This window comes from Dendrobates tinctorius, unplaced genomic scaffold (genome assembly GCF_039654945.1).
Source record: "Dendrobates tinctorius isolate UK_male_01 unplaced genomic scaffold, ASM3965494v1 ptg000394l, whole genome shotgun sequence".
NCBI classification, from domain to species: domain Eukaryota; kingdom Metazoa; phylum Chordata; class Amphibia; order Anura; family Dendrobatidae; genus Dendrobates; species Dendrobates tinctorius.
In genome coordinates this window covers 395,278-413,905 of record NW_027362060.1, presented here as the reverse complement: position 1 = coordinate 413,905, position 18,628 = coordinate 395,278, and the positions used below count along the sequence as shown (strand labels likewise).

The following is an 18,628-nucleotide window of genomic DNA, read 5'->3' as shown; positions in this document are numbered from 1 at the left end:
AAAAACCAATAGAGTTGTATCAATATTACTGTTTGTGTAGTTTCTTAAAGCGGATCTGTCACTTGACTCACCTAAACTGAGAGCAGCATGTTGTAGAGACAGAGATTCTGATTCCAGCCGTGTGTCACTTACTGGGCTATTTGCTGTGGTGTTGATAATCTCCTGCTGATAAAGCCATGATTTTATTACAAGAGGACTGGTAAACCTGCTGCCATGTAGTTCTCCATATTCATGGGCTCTGTACAACCCCCACCACTGAGTGAATGCATTCTGTGTACGCTAAGTACAGGGGAAGAAAGTTGTCAATCGGTGGTCTCATCAGCTTTCTTGAGGACTGCTAGACCTGCAGCAGATAAAGCGGTGATCTATTTATACTCTCTTTTTATGTCAGTCCAATAAGTGACACATCACTGAGATCTGTGTCATCCTGCTCTCAGATGGGATAACAAAAACCTGGTGACAGATTCCCTTTAAGGAACAGGTCTGCTCCACTATTGGTTTTAAAGGCAAAATATTTTGTCAATTTCTTTACAGAACTTAAAGGAAACCTGTCACCACTTTTGTGTCCTACCAGCTAAAAATATGATTTTATTCAGTGTCAGCTGACTCCCCATGTATCACCCATAAAAACCTTTTTTTTTTTTTTTTAATTTTTTTTTTTTTTTTATTTCTCCCGCGATGTATGCTAATAGGGTCCGTCCTGTCCGACTGGCATGGCTTCGATTCACCCAGTCCCCCCCCCCCCCTCCCCCCCCCTTGTCTGCTGTACAAGGTCCTTGACGTGAATAACGCAGATCGCTTTGAGATATTGCGCCTGCGCAGTCAAGCGGTTTCTTGCGCGTGCCCAGTACGCTTTGCTCAAGTGTGGGCAAAGCCGAAAACCAGAAGTGCGCATGCACGAATGAGGCTTAAAATGAGTACTTTCATCTCCAAGATCCATTCCCAATATGTAGTAGATATAATCATGGTCGCAAATGCCTCCAATTAGAAATATAGTATAGTTCTTCTGATAAGCTTAGGCATTGCAGTAGGTTATCAATCTATGGTTACGACCACCTAACTGTCATTATAAGTGGTCATAATCATGGATACCTAAGCCACCGCCATGCCCTGTACATGGGGTAAGTTACATCGCTCATCAGAAGAACTATAATATATTTCCAACTATAGATATTTACTAATATTAGTATTACACTTACTAGGATCTTGGCGATGGGAATACCTCTTTTAACTCTTGGGATAATACCATTAGAACCACTCAGATGGGTAATGTGCGTCGACCTGTTTAACATGTGTTCTGGGTTTTTTTGTTTTTGTTTTTTTTTCTTCCCATCTTTGAGGTATTAATACGTGTTTCAATACTAGGGTCGATACTTATGGATTTGAAAGACCAGACGGATTTGATTATGTTTCTTATGAGGACTTCTATTCCCGATATATGACCATCCTTACAAGAAGAGCAATGAAGTGGTCCAAAATGATGCAGAAGTCAACAAAAGTAGAAAAGAGCCTCAAAGGTAAAATATTATGTATAATTTCTGCATGCAATCATTACAATAAACTCCTTGTTCATTGGTTTTGGGAGACATGTTTCCATACGTTTTGTCTGTAGATGACACCCGCAGAATACAGGTAGTTTATTGCAGTCATTCTTGTGAGTATGCCACATACGGAAAACAGGTTGCAGTAAATAGTTTCAGGATTGTGCTGACTACTCCTGCAGGGAATTTATTTTTGAATGACACCTGATTATATATATATATATATATATATATATATATATATATATATATATATATATATATATATATATATATATACACACACATACACACACATACACACACATACACACACATACACACACATACACACACACATACACACACATACACACACATATATATATATATATATATATATATATATATATATATATATATTATATACATTTTTTTTTTTTTGTCATTATATACTTGGTGACCGACCAGTAAAATATGTAAGACCTCTTTTACGCAGATGTTTCTGATGTCAGATGGGAGGTGTGAAAGGTAGAAGAAAAATAATTTCTTACACGTTCATCACGTGGTTTTCTATACTGGAAAAGTTTGGTATAGATCTGCGGCATTCGCAAAACCTTATTCCGCACACCTGATTCGTGGAGCTTTGAATTCTTGATGGCAAACATATTATTCATGGTCAAAACTATAATTATGTTCAGGGTCAATTAAAAAAATCCTGTAGGGGTGTGCACTGTTAAATTTAGGCTGAGAGGAACAAAGTGCAACAGAGGTCCTGTGGCTAAAGTTTACCCTGCGTATCTGCTAGATTGCGGTGTCACGTTGCGATGCCTGGTGTACGGTGACTCCACAGCCCCATAAATACAGTATGATCACCCCTATTGGTCAAACAATCAGTAGATTTGGTTTCCAGTACCATCTCTATGCTGACGACACCCAATTATACGCTTCTTCTCCTGACATCACGTCAGCCTTTCTAGAAAACACCGGCAATTGTCTAAACGCTGTGTCTAACATCATGTCCTCACTATATCTGAAACTGAACCTGTCAAAGACTGAACTCCTTGTGTTTCCTCCCGCTACTAATGTACCTATACCTGACATTGCCATAGCCATGTGTGGCACAGCCAAAAGTTTTTTTTTACCATAACCAGGTTCCCCGCATCATGTTCCCACATGCTTTATGCATCCATTAGCCCTCTGTGTCTGTACTGTTACACACTTAACTTTATGGCTGGTCCATACAATCAGGGCAACTGTTACCACCCACCTTTCGTGTCTACCTCTTTCCTCATAGACTGTAAGCTTGCGAGCAGGGCCCTCATTCCTCTTGGTATCTTTTATGATCTATGTGATTATTGTTATGCTGTAATGTATATTGTCTATACAAGTCCCCTATGAAATGTAAAGTGCTGCGGAATATGTCAGCGCTATAGAAATAAAATGTATTATTATTATAGCTCACCTTCATACAGTGCCGTAGCTATAAACTTCGGGGCCCGGGGCAAAACTTCATAGTGGGGCCCCTCAACATTTCAATTACTAGAGGTTGTGCGGAACGTGGTGAAGCCTGCTACGCATTGTTGTATACAACTCACAGGCTTCACCACGTTCCGCAAGACCTTTTAATAGATTTTGTTTATGATGCAAGTTTTAGAAGTTAAATATTCAGTGAATATGTTTGGAAAATTAATAAGGTGAATAATAATTCCAAATATTGCACAACTTTCAAATAATTGAATATGTTTATTAAATATTAAGTAGTTTTAAACAGTATATATTTAAACTTTGTTCACTTAAACATAACATTAAAACTGAACAAATTGGTAATGTTTAAGTAAACAGCTACTTAAACATTTGTTTCCTAACTTTCAGAGAAGCGAATTCATCAATTACTTTGTCAAAGTTGATCTGTTGCGCTCGATCATTCTCAATTGAAAGTAAAGCTAAGCTGCTGAGTCTTTCTTGAGCCATAGTACTTCTCAAGTAGTTTTTTATGAGTTTAAGCGTAGACAAGGATCGTTCAACCTTAGACAGTCACAGGAACAGTCAAATACATGATGCACGCTGTGCAAACGTCTGGATAGCTTGATGAAAGTGAAGAATGCTCGACTATTAGGAAATCAGCAAATTTCTTAACACTTTTCATTTTTTCCAGTTGCTTTTGAAACAAATTTTTTACTGAACTTAACTGTGAAGGAAAGGCTGGAGTTACATCATCTGCAAACTTGTTAACAAAAGCAACAGCTTTTTTGTGAAGATCTTTCACTTGCACTGGCCAAAGATCAGGTTGTATTACTTCATAGGAGCCAAGAACAGCTTTCATCCCTTGAAAGCGGCGATGAAGTTGAATACAAAGTGTGTCTACCATTGGATAGAACACAGTAACTCGGAAACAAGTTTTTGGGTCTGCTAATCTCTCGTCTTCACACAATTCATCAAAGTGTTTCTTCACTTTGCTTACTCTGTTCTGGTGAAATTCATTTTTTATTCCCCATTGACTACACACATATGATCCTTCAGAAACAAGTGCTTCGAACCTTTCACGCATTTCGGTTATCTTTAACAATGCATTACCCAATAACTCATATGCAGACAAGAGGTCCATGGTTTCAGATTGTAAGGATTTCGAAACGAGGTTGAGAGTCTCTAAGACTTCACACTACACAACCAAAAGTAATACAAAATCAAAACTTTCAAGTTTGTTCTTTAGCTGCTGTGCTTCATTTCTTTCCTTGCTTTTTTTGGAAGTCAAAGTTATGCGAGTAAGACTTTTCATCACGTCACAAAACCTGTGTTTCAGTGCATACACTGCATCATGTCTGCCAGACCAACGAGTTGGATTAAGAGTTTTCAGTGTTACTTTTGAATTCAGTGAATCGGGCTGAGCTTCGATGCAGTACACTGATTTCAAATCTTGCCAGCGAACAATACTATTACCAAAAAAGCAATATACACTTTGAATTGTTGCAAAAAACTGGCTCACCACTCGGTTCTCTTCCACAGCATCCTTCAACACTAAATTAAGGTTATGAGCAGCGCAGTGCACAAAGTATGCGTGTGGGGTTTTTTCTTTAATACGCTGCTGCACTCCATTGTGTACCCCACTCATGACTGCAGCACCATCATAGCCTTGTCCCCGACTTTTGGTCAAATCCAAGTTTTTCTCTTTCAATGAAGTTATGATTTCTTCTGCAAGACCTTGCGCAGACTGATCTTTTATCTCTCTAAAGGATACAAAAGTTTCACATATTTTAATTTCAATAGGTTTCCCCTCTTCATCATTAACTATTTTGACATACTGGTAAACTTCACTCATCTGATCAATTTTAGCTATGTCCTGGCTGGTATCTAGGATCAATGAAAAAAAACAAGGAATTTTGAAGCTCAACTACAATTTCATCTTTGATTTGTAAGACTAATGGATTAATAAGCTCATTCTGAATTTTAGGACTGAGGTATTTATTCGGTCGTCCATGATGGCACCATCTGAGAGAGGGGATCCGACCTTCAGGAACAGGAAATCCTACAGATACATAAGGGCGGCACCTCTCCCACGCATCAGTTGGTTTCCTGTTCATGGAGGACAGGATTCCCTGCCGATCGTACCATCATGGAATCCCCAGGCTGGTTGTCCGACTCAGGTAGCGGGGGGGTCTCCTACCTCGGGCAGTGCGGGGTCCGCTGGAAGCGCCACGGTGGGCCCGGGCAGGGCTCCACGACAGTGTGCGGAGCATGTAGGAACGGGGTCCGACGGATGCCCGTCTCCAGGGCCGGTGCCGGCAGGTGAGTATGGATCCCCCCCCGGACCCCGGTCCTCCTGGTGCAATCTCTCCTCAGTCTGGTCGGGGGCCGGTGGCTGTAGCTCGGTGGCGTGCGGGGAGTGCCGTGCCGCTGGCGGCCTGCGCTCCCCCGCGCGTTCACAGAGGCCGGAAGTGATGCGGGGGGCCGGGCCGGAAGTCAGATGCCTGCCGGCTTTTCTCCCCTGTGCGTCGCCGGGCGCGGCGGGGGGGGGGAAGCGCAGGGAGGACAGTCCATGGACGTCGGGGGGGGGGGGGGGGGAATTAGCCCCTGGCCATGACACCTGTTAACCTGGATTTGTGGGGGGGGGGGATAAAAAAGGGCACAAACGCTGCAGAGCGGCTTTAGCTCATGTGCAGCAATGGACGAGCCAGAAGCTCCTGTGACCCAGCTGGACCGAGAGCAGGAACGTGCCTGAGAGAGGTCCCAGGCCGGCTCCCAGCAAAAGAAAAAACGAACTGGACAATCTGGCCACAGAAGTTCCTCCAGGCCGAAGGATCCAGCTCACCCAAGACCCCCCGCGATCCGGTACCTACGCCTTCTGCTCAGTGTAAGAGATCTTCGTGAATGTGCCCTGATGCAGTGTTCCCCTTATGTTTTCCTCCTATAGGGGAAGAAATGCGCTCACAAAGCAAAAAACAGGGAGTGTGCCCTTTGCAAATGCCCCTTGCCGGACACCTACCCTAAAAAACTGCAGGTCATGTAAACGGCGAGGTGGATTAGGGAGGCCATTTCATTAGCATACACCTCAAAGGGCAAACCAGCTCCTGACAAGCTGAGGGCACATTCCACCAGGGCCATGGCAACCTCGTGGGCAGAGAGATCGGCGGTCTCTATCGACCAGATATGTAAGGCAGCTACTTGGTCCTCTCCGAGCACCTTTTACAACCATTATAGACTAGACCTGGGTGCTTTCTCAAACCTCTCCTTTGGTGTCAGGGTTCTGCAGGCTGTAGTCCCTCCCTAAAGTAATTATTACTCTCTGTAATTCTCTCAGGTGGTGCTGTCATGGACGACCGAATAAAGTCGTAGTTACTCACCGGTTAACGGTATTTTTCGGCGTCCATGACAGCACCCGTTTATTCCCTCCCTTTAGTTTAATTTGGGTGTGCACTTCTTCCTCTTATATGTACACTGGTAATTAATAGTTGTGTAAAGTATTGTACATAATTAATGCTATTAACCTCGGTGGTCCTCTTGTGCTCTGTAAACCAACTGATGCGTGGGAGAGGTGCCGCCCTTATGTATCTGTAGGATTTCCTGTTCCTGAAGGGCGGATCCCCTCTCTCAGGTGGTGCTGTCATGAACTCCGAAAAATACCGTTAACCAGTGAGTAACTACGACTTTCACAGTCCCTTGCGGATGCTGAAGCAATTCTTGTAGTACTGGGTCATATTTTGACAAAAGCTCAACTATCGAGAGAAAGTTTCCTTTGTTACAATATTCTAACTTTTCAATAGATCACGAAACGCAAGATTACATGTTGCAAGTGTTAATGTCACATTCAGGATTCTTTCAAGAACTTTACGCCAAAAGCTTCTTTCACTCTCCACATTTTTGTCGAAAACGTCTTCTAAAGTACCACGTTTCCGCCATTGCTCATAAGCTTCACAAGCATGTGTATGGCTTTTGGATGCTTCATGAACTGACATACGTTCTGAAATATGCTTCCAGTCTCAAACTCCGGTTGTTGAAAACGGTAATACACGATTTCTGTATTCAAGTGCTTCTGACTGTGACTGAGGGAATAGCCAACATGGCAAGCAGTAAACACAATCTAATTTTGTTGAGTAACATAACCAACTTCTTTTAAACTTCAACCCTGACTTTGTGTTGATAAAATAATAGTTAATTGAAAAATATTTACCTTGTTGATTGATATCCTTGGGAAATGGTCCGTCAGGCTGTATTGGCCCAGACGCTATCAGCCTACGTTTCTTATCTTGATTTTCAATCACAGTAGGAAAGGCGTAGTAGGCAGAATCTTCATCTTCCAAAAAATTTGGTGTATCATTGGTTGGGTCTGTTATATCTTCTTCGCCTATAAATTTTTGGTTTTTCGAGTCGTTGTCATTGCTAAGGTTGTCTTGTACCGACGTATCTGAATTTAATTTTTGTGAGATTTCAATATCATTCCCTGTCGAGTGGTTGTCAACATCCAGCGATGCTGTTAAGTTCTTCGAATTTTTTTTCAGCCTCCAAGTTTCTTCTTTTCGCAGTCTGTCTTTTTTTTTTTTATTTCCACTTGGCTGGTGCCGAATTCGTTTCATAATAAACGGTTTTATAAACACACACAATCACAGTACCGTATTTTCCTTTTCCGACATAAGACTACTTTTTAACCCCTGAAAATCTTCTCAGAAGTCAGGGGTCGTCTTATACGCCAAGTGCAGAGCGCCACCTACTGGCAGAGACAGTGCGGCTGCCCAGGATATGTGCTCTGTGTCCAGCCGCTCTCTCCAGGAGGAGAGAGACTGGAGCTGACATCTCTGCCTCCCCCAGCAGGTGCCAGACATCAAATACTACAACCCCCGACCACAGGTACAGCACTCGCTGTTGCTCCCTCCCGGTTGTGAGGAGAGACTGAGTGGGGGTTGTACACAGCTCTGATTATTGAAAACAAGGCAGATGACTCACTGAGAAGATAAATACTGCACGATCTGGGAGGAATGTGTGAATATGGAGACTTCCTCCTGACCTCCTCCCCTCCCCCTCGCAGCAGTGTAGACCTGCAGATTGGAGAGGGGCAGGGCTTCTCAGTTTGTCACAGATATTTGTGTCTGCTGAGACTGTCTCCTCTTAATGCTGAGAGTTTGTTACAGTGTGCAATGTGCCTGCCTTGCCAATTCTCTGTGATCTCCAGACTAACATGTTGTTACAAATCTTGTGCTATGAGACTCTCCAGGCCAGTGCAGGTTTCCATTCATTGACAGCTGGCAGAGCTCCTGGAAATTATTGAAATGAGAGTCTCCTGTACTCCGGGTGACATTGTCTGACAGGAAAGTTTGCCCCCTGTACTCCCCCCACCCCCCCCCCCCCATCTTGACACAGGCACAAACCCCTCTCCATGTCACCTACCCCCTCACGGTGCTGGTACATCCCAATCCCCATATTCCATCCCCCTCCACACGATGCTGGCACATCACCCCTCTCCATGTTTATAGTGTATGGAGGACTATGGGGGTGCAGTATACTATATGGAGCACTATGATGGTGCATTATAATGGGTGACTATGGATGATGCACTGTAATATACGGAGCCAATTATACTATGTGGAAGCCATTATAATACTGGGAGGGCTCTGTGGGGGGCATGATAATACTTGAAGGACTATGAGGAAGCCTTTATACTTTATGGAGGGAGATTTAAAGGGACGCTGTCACCAGTGTCACTTACTGGGCTGCTCAGTGTGGTTTTCATAAAATCACTGTTCAATCAGTTTGAGATTAACATTGTAGGACTAATCAAATAGTCCAGCACATTCATTTACGGCTAAATATGAAGCAGGTGAAAACAGTGATTATATTAAAATTACAGCAAGCAGCTCAGTAAGTGACACATCGCTGGAATCCGGGTCTCTATCTCTACATTATGATGCTATCAGATGGGATGGCAAAATCCTGGTGACAGTGTCCCTTTAAGGCTGTGTGGGGGGCCATAATACAGTGTGAAGAGATGTAGGGGCCATTATACTGTATGAAGGGCTGTGTGGGGTTCACAATGGGAATCATACCGTAGAAGAGGGGTAGTCTTATCCGGCGAGTATATTCCAAACTCTATATTTTAACTGGAAAAGTTGGGGGTCGTCTTATACGGTAATACTATCTACCTACACAGGCACTACACCTACTATATGCGACACAGACTGCACTGATGATCCAACACTGGCCGCTAACCGATGAGCAATGGCCAATGAGCAGTTCAGCAGTTGGGGTAAACAAGACCTCAGTGTCAGTGCACGTCGCGGCCACTGCCTGAACTATTGGCTGAGTCACCGCCTGGCGCTACACCACGCGATCAGCTAACAGTCTACTGTCTGCCATAGAGCTCCTGTTACTAAGCGAAATGGCGTTTCCCCGTTTAAAGTATAAACGAACAAAAAACATTTACGCTTGCACTTTCATGGATCTTTTCGTTATTTTTATTAACTTTAAACTCGAATAATATAGGAGCTGGGTATTTTATGAGAAATTAAAGTATTAAAATACAATTTCTTTACCATCAGTTTGGGGCCCCTTGGGTGGTTGGGGCCCCGGGGAAGTGCCCCGGTTGTAGTTACGGCCCTTCCTACATACCGTTTGATGGCTTCCATTACTCTCCAACATACTGTATGATGACGATCACTCCTCACCTACATACATTATGATGGCTCCCACAGCTTCCCATAGTCTTGCCTCCTGGCATTTGGCTCGTCTCCTGTCCGGCCCTATTGCTTGGAGATCCTCTCCATCAGGTACCGGCAGCATTGGGCACAGAGCAGGCTGTTTGGCTGCGCCTGCTATTTTATCACGCCGCCAGAATGGCACTTGGAACGTGTAGAGACCATGGTGACCCAGCCAGAAAGCTGCCCCTATGCCACCTGTCCCAGCCTGCCCTCGCTGTGGGCAGTAAAAAATCGCTTCTGGGGCTATGTGTTTGAGACCCCCTTCTCAAAGTCTTTGTAATTAGAGAGCAGGGTTAGGGGGATACAAGCAACTGACACAAATACATCTGCATCACAGTAATTTGCATACTTATTTCAGGTAATGAAAGATGAGCAGTCCCAAACATGTCTGTTTTAGTAAATACTTCTATCTCTTAACCCCTTAATGACAGCCAATACATCTTTTTACTGACCTGAGATATAAGAGACTATCATCCCCATACAGGTGACAATCCAGCAGCTGTCGGCTGTCCACTATATCTGACAACTTGCTGTATCACAAATGATGGGTGTTGGCACCATCTGTATCTGTTTAACCCCTTAGTTGCTGCTGTCAAAAGTGACTACATCAAATAAATGGTGAATAGATTGTGGGGGCTTCCGTTTTAATCTAATTGACACACCGAGATCATGATTGTGTGGTCCTGATGTTTGCCATAGCAGTTCATGGCCAAATAGCGGCCTTAAGGGCCTGTCACACTAAGCATAGCATAAAAGCCGTCCCACCATCGACAAGGTGACTCTGTCGTCGGGGAAGTCCTACACTGTCTAGTATTAATAATCTTATCCTGTGTCAAAGTTGACGTCTGTGTGAATAAGGGCAGACAAGGACCGGGCCCAAACCACTGGACACCAGTCAGGGGAAGCCTTTAAATACAATTTCCAGCTCAGGAGAGGAGGCCACACCCCAGCTTGCACAGAATGCAAAAATACAAAGAAAAAACACAAAAATTGAGCTTGGTTTGAGTTGGTACACATGCAGCATATAAATTCATGTTCACATGGCCAAAAAGTATACAAAACCTACAAAAGACAAAATGAAAAAAAATCCTGCTATAATTAAGTAAAAAGCAAAAGTGCCCTTATTCACACAGACGTCAACTTTGACACATGATAAGGTTATTAATACTAGACAGTGTAGGACTTTCCCGACGACAGAGTCACCTTGTCTATGGTGGGACGGCTTTTATGCTATGTTTGATCAAATACAGTATTACTAAGAACGCTGTATGATTTAAATGCACTTTTGCTTTTTACTTATAGCAGGGTTTTTTCATTTTGTCTTTTGTAGGTTTTGTATCTCTGCTATACAGCCTGGAGGCTGCATTTCAATTGTAACTTGGAGATATTTCACTATTTTTTTTAAATGAACGGGGAAAGAAAAACAAGGGACACTTTATTTTCCAGCAATATTAGAAAGGGGGGGAGAAATCAAACTGTGTCGTAAAAATTATTCCCCATACAAGAGTCACAAAAATTACTTTAATACCGGAGAGTGAAACAAATGTTTTGCTCCTTTAAAGGGGATGTCCGATCCGGACTAGACTGTCTCTGTCTCTGTCCGGGAATATGTGTAACTCATACATACCCTCGTGTCCTGGGTCAGGAACCAGAGAATCCCCGCAAAGCACAGTGTGTGTGCTTGGGGGATTCACAAGTCTGCAGTCACACAGTGACTGGAGACTTGTAGATTTGGACTAGACAACCCCTTTTAACCTGCATAATGGGAAAAAAATGAAAATGTGCCTGGCCCTGCTCAGGAATGTGGTAAACGGCACAGTCTTGAACTGGTTATATATAAAAAAGTTATATAGTTCTGCATACTTCCAGTTACCGTACTTAACTTTGATAAAACTCTATTGATAAAGTTGTGTGCTGATTACATGCACTTTTGGTGCGTTTCTGCTGTAAAAATGAATATACATTATTTTTTTTATTTATTTTTTTTACCTGTGGATTTTACTCTACTCATTCAAGGCAGGGAGAATCTGCAATTAAAATTCATATTTACCACAAGAGAAATTGCTTTGTTGCAAATGTCAAAAGCACGCAGCTCGGTTTTATGTTGGGTGAAAAAACCCCCACAAAACTGTAATACACTAGTGTATTGAGCATAATAAAAATTCACGGCATCACAAAATGCACCAAGCAATCTGCATGGGAACTAAAGCCCCCGTTACTCATAGCAATATCGCTGTAACGTCACCGATTTTGTGACGTAGCAGCGATATTGCTAGCGATATCGCTATGTCTGATACTAACCTCCGACCGGCTCCCCCGCTGTTTATCGCTGGTCGTGCGAGAACGTCCTGGACCATTTCTCGTCGGGCGCTTCCTGCTGGGCTTCCTGTGGCGCCGACGAGCGACGCGTGGATGCGGGCGGGAGGACGTCAGGATCGCCTTGTCTGACAGGTAAGTAGCGACCCCTGCTATGTCGCTGGTGAGATCTGCCTGTGTGGCAGCTCACTAGCGACCACTTAGCGATGCACTAGTGATCCATATCGTTGTCGGGATCGCTGGTGCATCGCTAAGTGTATGGTACCCTTAGCCTTAAGGTCCGTTTACACTGGCTGACCTCGGGCGCTAATCGATCAACTACTTGTTTGCCCATAGGCGGTCATTCTAATAACCTGTTTATACAGGCGTGCCCTGAACGATCTATAATGGATCATTCAGTAAGAATAGGCTGCCATTGTGCTCAGAAGGATGAGTCCTGTACACAAAAACTATTCTTCAGATGTGCACTGAACAATCTGCTCTAGCCCATTAAGTACACAGGAGCTGACATTGTTCTCAGAAGCGCGAGTCCTGTTTACACAGGATAATGCACTACAGAGAACGATGAGATGTAGTTATTTTATTTTTTTGTGCAAAGCAAAACATAGTTTGACGAACGATCTGCAGGCTCTGCACCATCACCATAAAATGTGTATTCCTAAGAGTACATTTTCATGATAATTTCATCCACCCCTGCTCCCACCAAACTATTTATATGCACATATAACATCAATTCACAGTGTGTTGTGAATGGATGGTTGTCCAAAACGCCATGATGGTATTTGTCGCAACGGAATATTTACTTAATGTTCGGCCATTCTGGTCATTTGAATATTGAGATTATTTGCACTAAGCAGGTTACATCAATTTATTTTCCAGGTCACCACCTGACAGCACACTGGAGGACGTCCTTCTAATCCGTAGTGGGACAGGAAACCACGAGAGTTTAAAAGGATCCTCCCCTTACCATCCCTCAGTGTTTTTCCTGTCCCACTGTGGATAGGAACGACGAGAGAATATCCGGCCGTTCCAGGCAGATGGTCAGGATCGGGGGGCCCAGCCTTACCCTTCCTACCCGCTGAGATCTACAGCTGACACCCGATGGAGGGTCCTTCAGCTACTCCGGTGTAGCGCTGCTCCCGGATGCGGGGTCGCTTCCTCCTGATGGGGGCTCTCGACCTTGGACGTCACTTCCGGCCGCGTCGCCACTAAGGCGCCTCAGGCGGCGACCACCAGGCACACCGATGCGGCATAGGCCTATCAGGAGAAGGGCAGGCATCCGGAGGCCGGATCAGCAGCGCAACAGAGCGGTATGCAGGCTCTGCTCCACAGGGCCAGGCGGCAGGAGGGGCCCGTCACCGCTTACAGGTCTGTGTCTACACAGTGGTCAGCAGACAGCAGCGGTTTCCATCGCCACCAGGAAGATGGAGGACCAGGCTAAGACGGAGGCAGGAGCAGAGTGCCAGGGTCACGTGAGTAACCCCTAAATGTTCTAGGGGGGAACCTCTACCTCTGAGAAAAAGGAGCCTAAGTGGAAGGATAAGAGTCCGGTTTGCTCTAAGAAGCTAAAGGACACGTGGCAACAGACCATCTGTGACGCATGTGCAAGGCGTATAATGGGGGAGGAGCAGGCTACTTTTATGTCTAACATGAGAGTGATAATTAGGGAAGAAGTGCAAGCATCGGTATCCGGCCTAGCCACTTCCCAGACCCCGCAGGCGAACCCCCAGTCATCCAGGAAAAGACAGAGGGAGTCGGATACGTCATCTGAAGGCATTCTGTCCGACTCAGACGCAGAAGAGGAATAGATTAGAGAGCACCCTAAAAGGGGAAGAAAGTACCTATTCTCATCTGGGGACACAGACGAACTATTGGGGGCGGTGCAGCAGACTATGCAGATTGAGGAACCCCCTCCTTCCCTCTCAATACAGGACGAAATGTTCGGAGGATTACGCTCCCAGACTTCGATGGTCTTCCCAGTAAACACCCAGATACGGGCGATGATACTGGAAGAGTGGGAGGAGGCAGAGAAAAGGTTAACTATTCCCAGAGACTTTAGGTCGCATCTGCCGTTCGACCCTGAGGAGGTCAAAGTCTGGGAGGAGATCCCCAAAATAGACATTCCCGTAGCTAAGGTATCAAAGAAGACGGCAATATCGTTCGAGGATTCCTCAAGTTTGAAGGAATCCCTAGATCGGAAAGCAGACGGGCTCTTAAAAAGGGCCTGGGAAAGCTCAGCAGCGGTCATAAAGACAAATATAGCCGCGACATCGGTAGCACGCTCCATGCATCTATGGATAGATGACCTGGAGGAGCATCTGTCAGATAGAACCCCGAGGAAAACCATCCTAAAGTCCCTCCCCTTACTTAAGTTAGCTACGGGGTTTTTGGCCGACGCCTCGGCAGAATTGGTTAGGTTCACGGTCAGAAGCCAGTCCTTGTCCAACACAGCCAGAAGGGCTATCTGGCTTAAGAGTTGGACGGGCGACATGCAGTCAAAAAATAAACTTTGCTCAATTCCCTTCTCGGGGGGCAGGGTCTTCGGGCCCGTGCTCGACGACATTTTGGAGAAAGCATCAGATGGGGAAAAAAAAGGGGTTCCCTGAGGAGAAGCGTAAAAGATACCAGCCCTTTCGTAGACCCCGTTACAACCAGAGAACGGACTACAGGGGGAAGAGGAAGTCGGGTCGATGGAGCTACCCCAAAGGAGGCGAGGGTAGAAATAGGAAAAGAGAACCTCCTTTTTTTTTTTTTTTTTTTTTTTTTTTTTTTTTTTTTCCCCGGCCCAGGGTCCAGCTCCCGGAAGAAATGACGCCACCTGAGTAGGGGGGCGATTGCTCAAATTCACGGGAGAATGGCAGAAAGTCACCTCCAGCCGCTGGGTATTACAGGTCATCTCGAAGGGGTACAAAATAGAATTCAACTCCCTGCCCCCGAACAGATTTTTAGTGACCAGTTCACGTCTCAGTTCAGCTTCCCCCATGTGATTGGACATTCAAGATCTCCTAGACATGAAAGCAGTTACTCCGGTTCCCGCCCAGGAAGAAGGCAGAGGACACTACTCGAGCCTCTTCGCAATAAAAAAACCCTCGGGGGAAACCCGAACCATAATAAACCTCAAACCCCTAAACAGATGGGTATCTTCCAGGCGCTTCAAAATGGAATCGAAAAAATCCACGATTCCTCTTCTGGGGAAGGGCGTGGTAATGTGCACGTTAGATTAAAAAAAAAAAAAAAAAAAAAAAAAGCATATTATCATGTCCCTATCCACCCAGATCACCGAAGATACCTCAGGCTCGCAGTCGAAAGAAACGGCACAATATACCACTATCAGTTTCGTTGCCTAGCATCAGCCCCGAGGGTCTTCGCAAAAGTAATGATAGAGGTAGTGGCCTACCTAAGAGCCCGAAATATAACGGTGGTCCCGTATTTAGACGACTTCCTAATTATAGCCGATTCAGCAACCCAGCTCAGGGTCAACTGTCAATCCTTAATCTCCACGCTGCAGAGTTTAGGATGGATCATAAATTGGTCAAAATCAGATCTCATACCCAAGCCCAGAATAAAATTCTTGGGGGTCATGTTAAACTCAGAAAGAAGCATGTCTTATCTACCAGCCGAAAAACAGACCTCGATGCCGAAGAAGATTTGTCAGTTCTCAAAGAATCGGGTATCGGTCAGAGACGCAATGAAAGTCTTGGGGCTGATGACTTCTTGTATTTCCTGTGTCAGATGGAGTCAGTTACACTCCTGCGACCTGCAACACACGGTCCTAGCGTCCTGGGACAGAAGGCAGACCTCTCTGGACAGCAAAATACTGTTAACCCTCCGGGCCAGAAGATCGCTACTATGGTGGACTATTCCGAGAAACCTAAAAATGGGTGTCTCATGGGTTCAGTCCCCGGAGGTTGTAGTGACAACGGACGCAAGTCTATTCGGCTGGGGCGGACACTTCACAGGAAGGTATTACCAGGGGCAATGGAGTCCGGAGGACAGCAAAAGATCCTCTAACGTCAAAGAATTACATGCGGTCTGGAAAGTGCTGCTCGTCGCCGGGTCTCACGTGAAGAACAAACACGTCAAAATCCTGTCAGACAACACCACAACAGTGGCCTTTCTCTGTCACCAAGGTTGACCAAGACACCCAACACTTCAGGCCTTACAGATGGGCAGAGAGGGAGGTTCTCTCAATCTCAGCCGTGCATCTGGAGGGCTCCCGGAACCAGATCGCGGACTTCCTCAGCAGGAGAAGGGTAACTGCAACGGACTGGGAGCTCAACGACTAAGTGTTCAGCAGCCTGTGCGATCGTTGGGGACAACCAACGGTAGACCTATTCGCGGACAAAGAAAACGCAAAACTCAAGACCTTCTACTCCCTGAACCCCCTGGGAAATCCAGCAGGAATAGTAGATGCCCTATCACAATCTTGGAGCAGGGGCCTGTTGTACGCCTTCCCGCCCCTAGCCCTCATTCCACGGGTCCTCAGGAAAATCTGCAAATACAGAGCCAGCGTTATATTGGTAGTTCCCTACTGGTCAAGAAGAAGCTGGTTTCCCCTACTCAGGAAGCTAGCGGGCGAGGAACCCATTCCCCTACCAAGAAGGAAAGACCTCCATCAGGGTCCGGTCCTACATCAAAAACCGGAAGCTTTCCAGTTGTCAGCCTGGATCCTGAGCAGCAGGTCCTAAGAGCAAGGGGTCTATCGGACGAGGTCATTTCCACCCTACAAGCAAGTTGGAAACCCGTGACCGTGGCAATATATAATAAAATCTGGAAAAAGTTCTGCAGCTTTTGTGGAGAGGAGACAGTCGGAACTGACCAGCCCGACATCCCGAAAATACTTGACTTCTTGCAGGAAGGGTTCAGGAAAGACCTTAGACCCAGCACTCAGAGTGCAGATAGCAGCCTTGAGCGTGTTCTATGACACAGCCCTATGATCACACCCGTGGGTAGCCCGGTTCTCGAGAGAGTTGCAAAGGCTTAAACCCTTAATTAGGAAGAGCATACCACCTTGGGACCTTTACCTAGTCCTCAATACGCTATGCAAGCAGCCATATCAGATAGGGGTAGAGATAAGTATTCGTAATCTCTCTCTCAAAACAGCCTTCTTAGTGGCAGTCACCTCAGCCAAGAGGTTAGGAGAACTGCAGGCCTTATCGACCCAGGATCCCTACTTACAGGTGTTTAATGACCACTTAGTCTTAAGACTTGACCCGGCCTTCCTACCCAAAGTTGTCTAAAACTCCAACATGAATCAGGGAGTAGTACTCCCTTCCTTTTTCCAGTCTCCCAAAAATAGCAGGGAAAAAACCTACCATAACTTGGATGTAAGGGAAACTGTGCTTAGGTACCTGGATGCAAGAAGACCCTGGAGGCAGGACAGTAATCTTTGTCCAGTTTAGAGGCCCTAATAAAGGGAAGAAGGCATCAAAATCGACAATAGCTAGGTGGATTAGATCCACGATTACCATAGCCTATAAAGCACAGGGTCAAAATCCCCCGGGGAACCTTAGAGCCCACTCAACCAGGGCCATGGCCGCATCATGGGCAGAAAGGGGGGGAGCCTCGGCAGAGCAGGTCTGCCGGGCAGCATCTTGGACCAGTCTTAGTACTTTCTCCAAACACTATAAATTAGACATAGCATCCACACAGCTGGCATTTGGGAGAAAAGCGCTCCATGCAGTAGTCCCGCCCTAGGACCAATATACTTGGTACTACTCCAGTGTGCTGTCAGGTGGTGACCTGGAAAACAGTAATTAGACCTACCGGTAATTGTGTTTCCAGAAATCCATCCTGACAGCACTGTTAGATCCCTCCTGATAATACTTTCCATACAACTGTGATGTAACATGTGTATGAAGAATGTTGGTTTAAATTAAGCTTGTTTGCATCCATCCAGATGTGTTCCTTTATGAAATTACTGAGGGATGGGAAGGGGAGGATCCTTTTAAACTCTCGTGGTTTCCTGTCCCACTATGGATGAGAAGGACGTCCTCCCGAGTGTCTTGTCATGATGGATTCCTGGAAACACAATTACCGGTAGGTTTAATTACCGTTTTTATTCTCGCCTTTTATTCATTTTAAGTGTCTTTACCTAGTTAGTTCATTCACCCTTTGGAGGTAACAGACCTGCGCTGACTATTTTTTGTATGTCTACAATTGTGCTGCTCCTTATCCGGACTCCTTATCTATGAACTGGTCCAATGTTTATATTTATGTTTCTCCCTCTCCCATATTGATAGTTCTGCTTCACGTCACTTGTCTTATCTATTGCATTTTTTCTAGGCTGTATTGTGCATAAATATGCGACTTCTTCAGATTTTGTATTAGTCTAGCGTGATGAAGAGACCTGAGTAGTCTCGAAAGCTTGCAATGTGTTACCATCTTTTCAGTTAGCCATTAAAAGGTATCAACTACTGAGGACTCTTAATCCTGAATATTTTTCTATCTACTGGCTAACACGGTACAAAGATATACATCTTTTCTGTATTTTATCTATAAAAACCTGATAATTAGCTGTGCCTGTTTCTTCCTGCAGGGTTGTGCGGCGCTGTGATTTGGCAATTACATCTAGCTGCAAAATAGCATACTTATCAAAGCAACCGT

General features: G+C 45.1%; 1 protein-coding gene across 4 annotated transcripts in view; it reads left to right on the top strand.

Annotated features, from left to right (window-relative positions):
- The window catches only part of GRTP1 (growth hormone regulated TBC protein 1), a 96,594-nt gene that overhangs the window by 6,444 nt on the left and 71,522 nt on the right, over nucleotides 1–18,628 (top strand). For 3 of the 4 annotated variants that reach the window (XM_073563538.1, XM_073563539.1, XM_073563540.1), the window contains one exon: nucleotides 1,366–1,517. In XM_073563538.1, the coding sequence (XP_073419639.1) occupies nucleotides 1,366–1,517 (152 nt within the window). Of the gene's footprint in view, nucleotides 1–1,365; nucleotides 1,518–18,628 lie in introns of those variants that run through there. The other variant, XM_073563541.1, reaches the window with a different exon arrangement.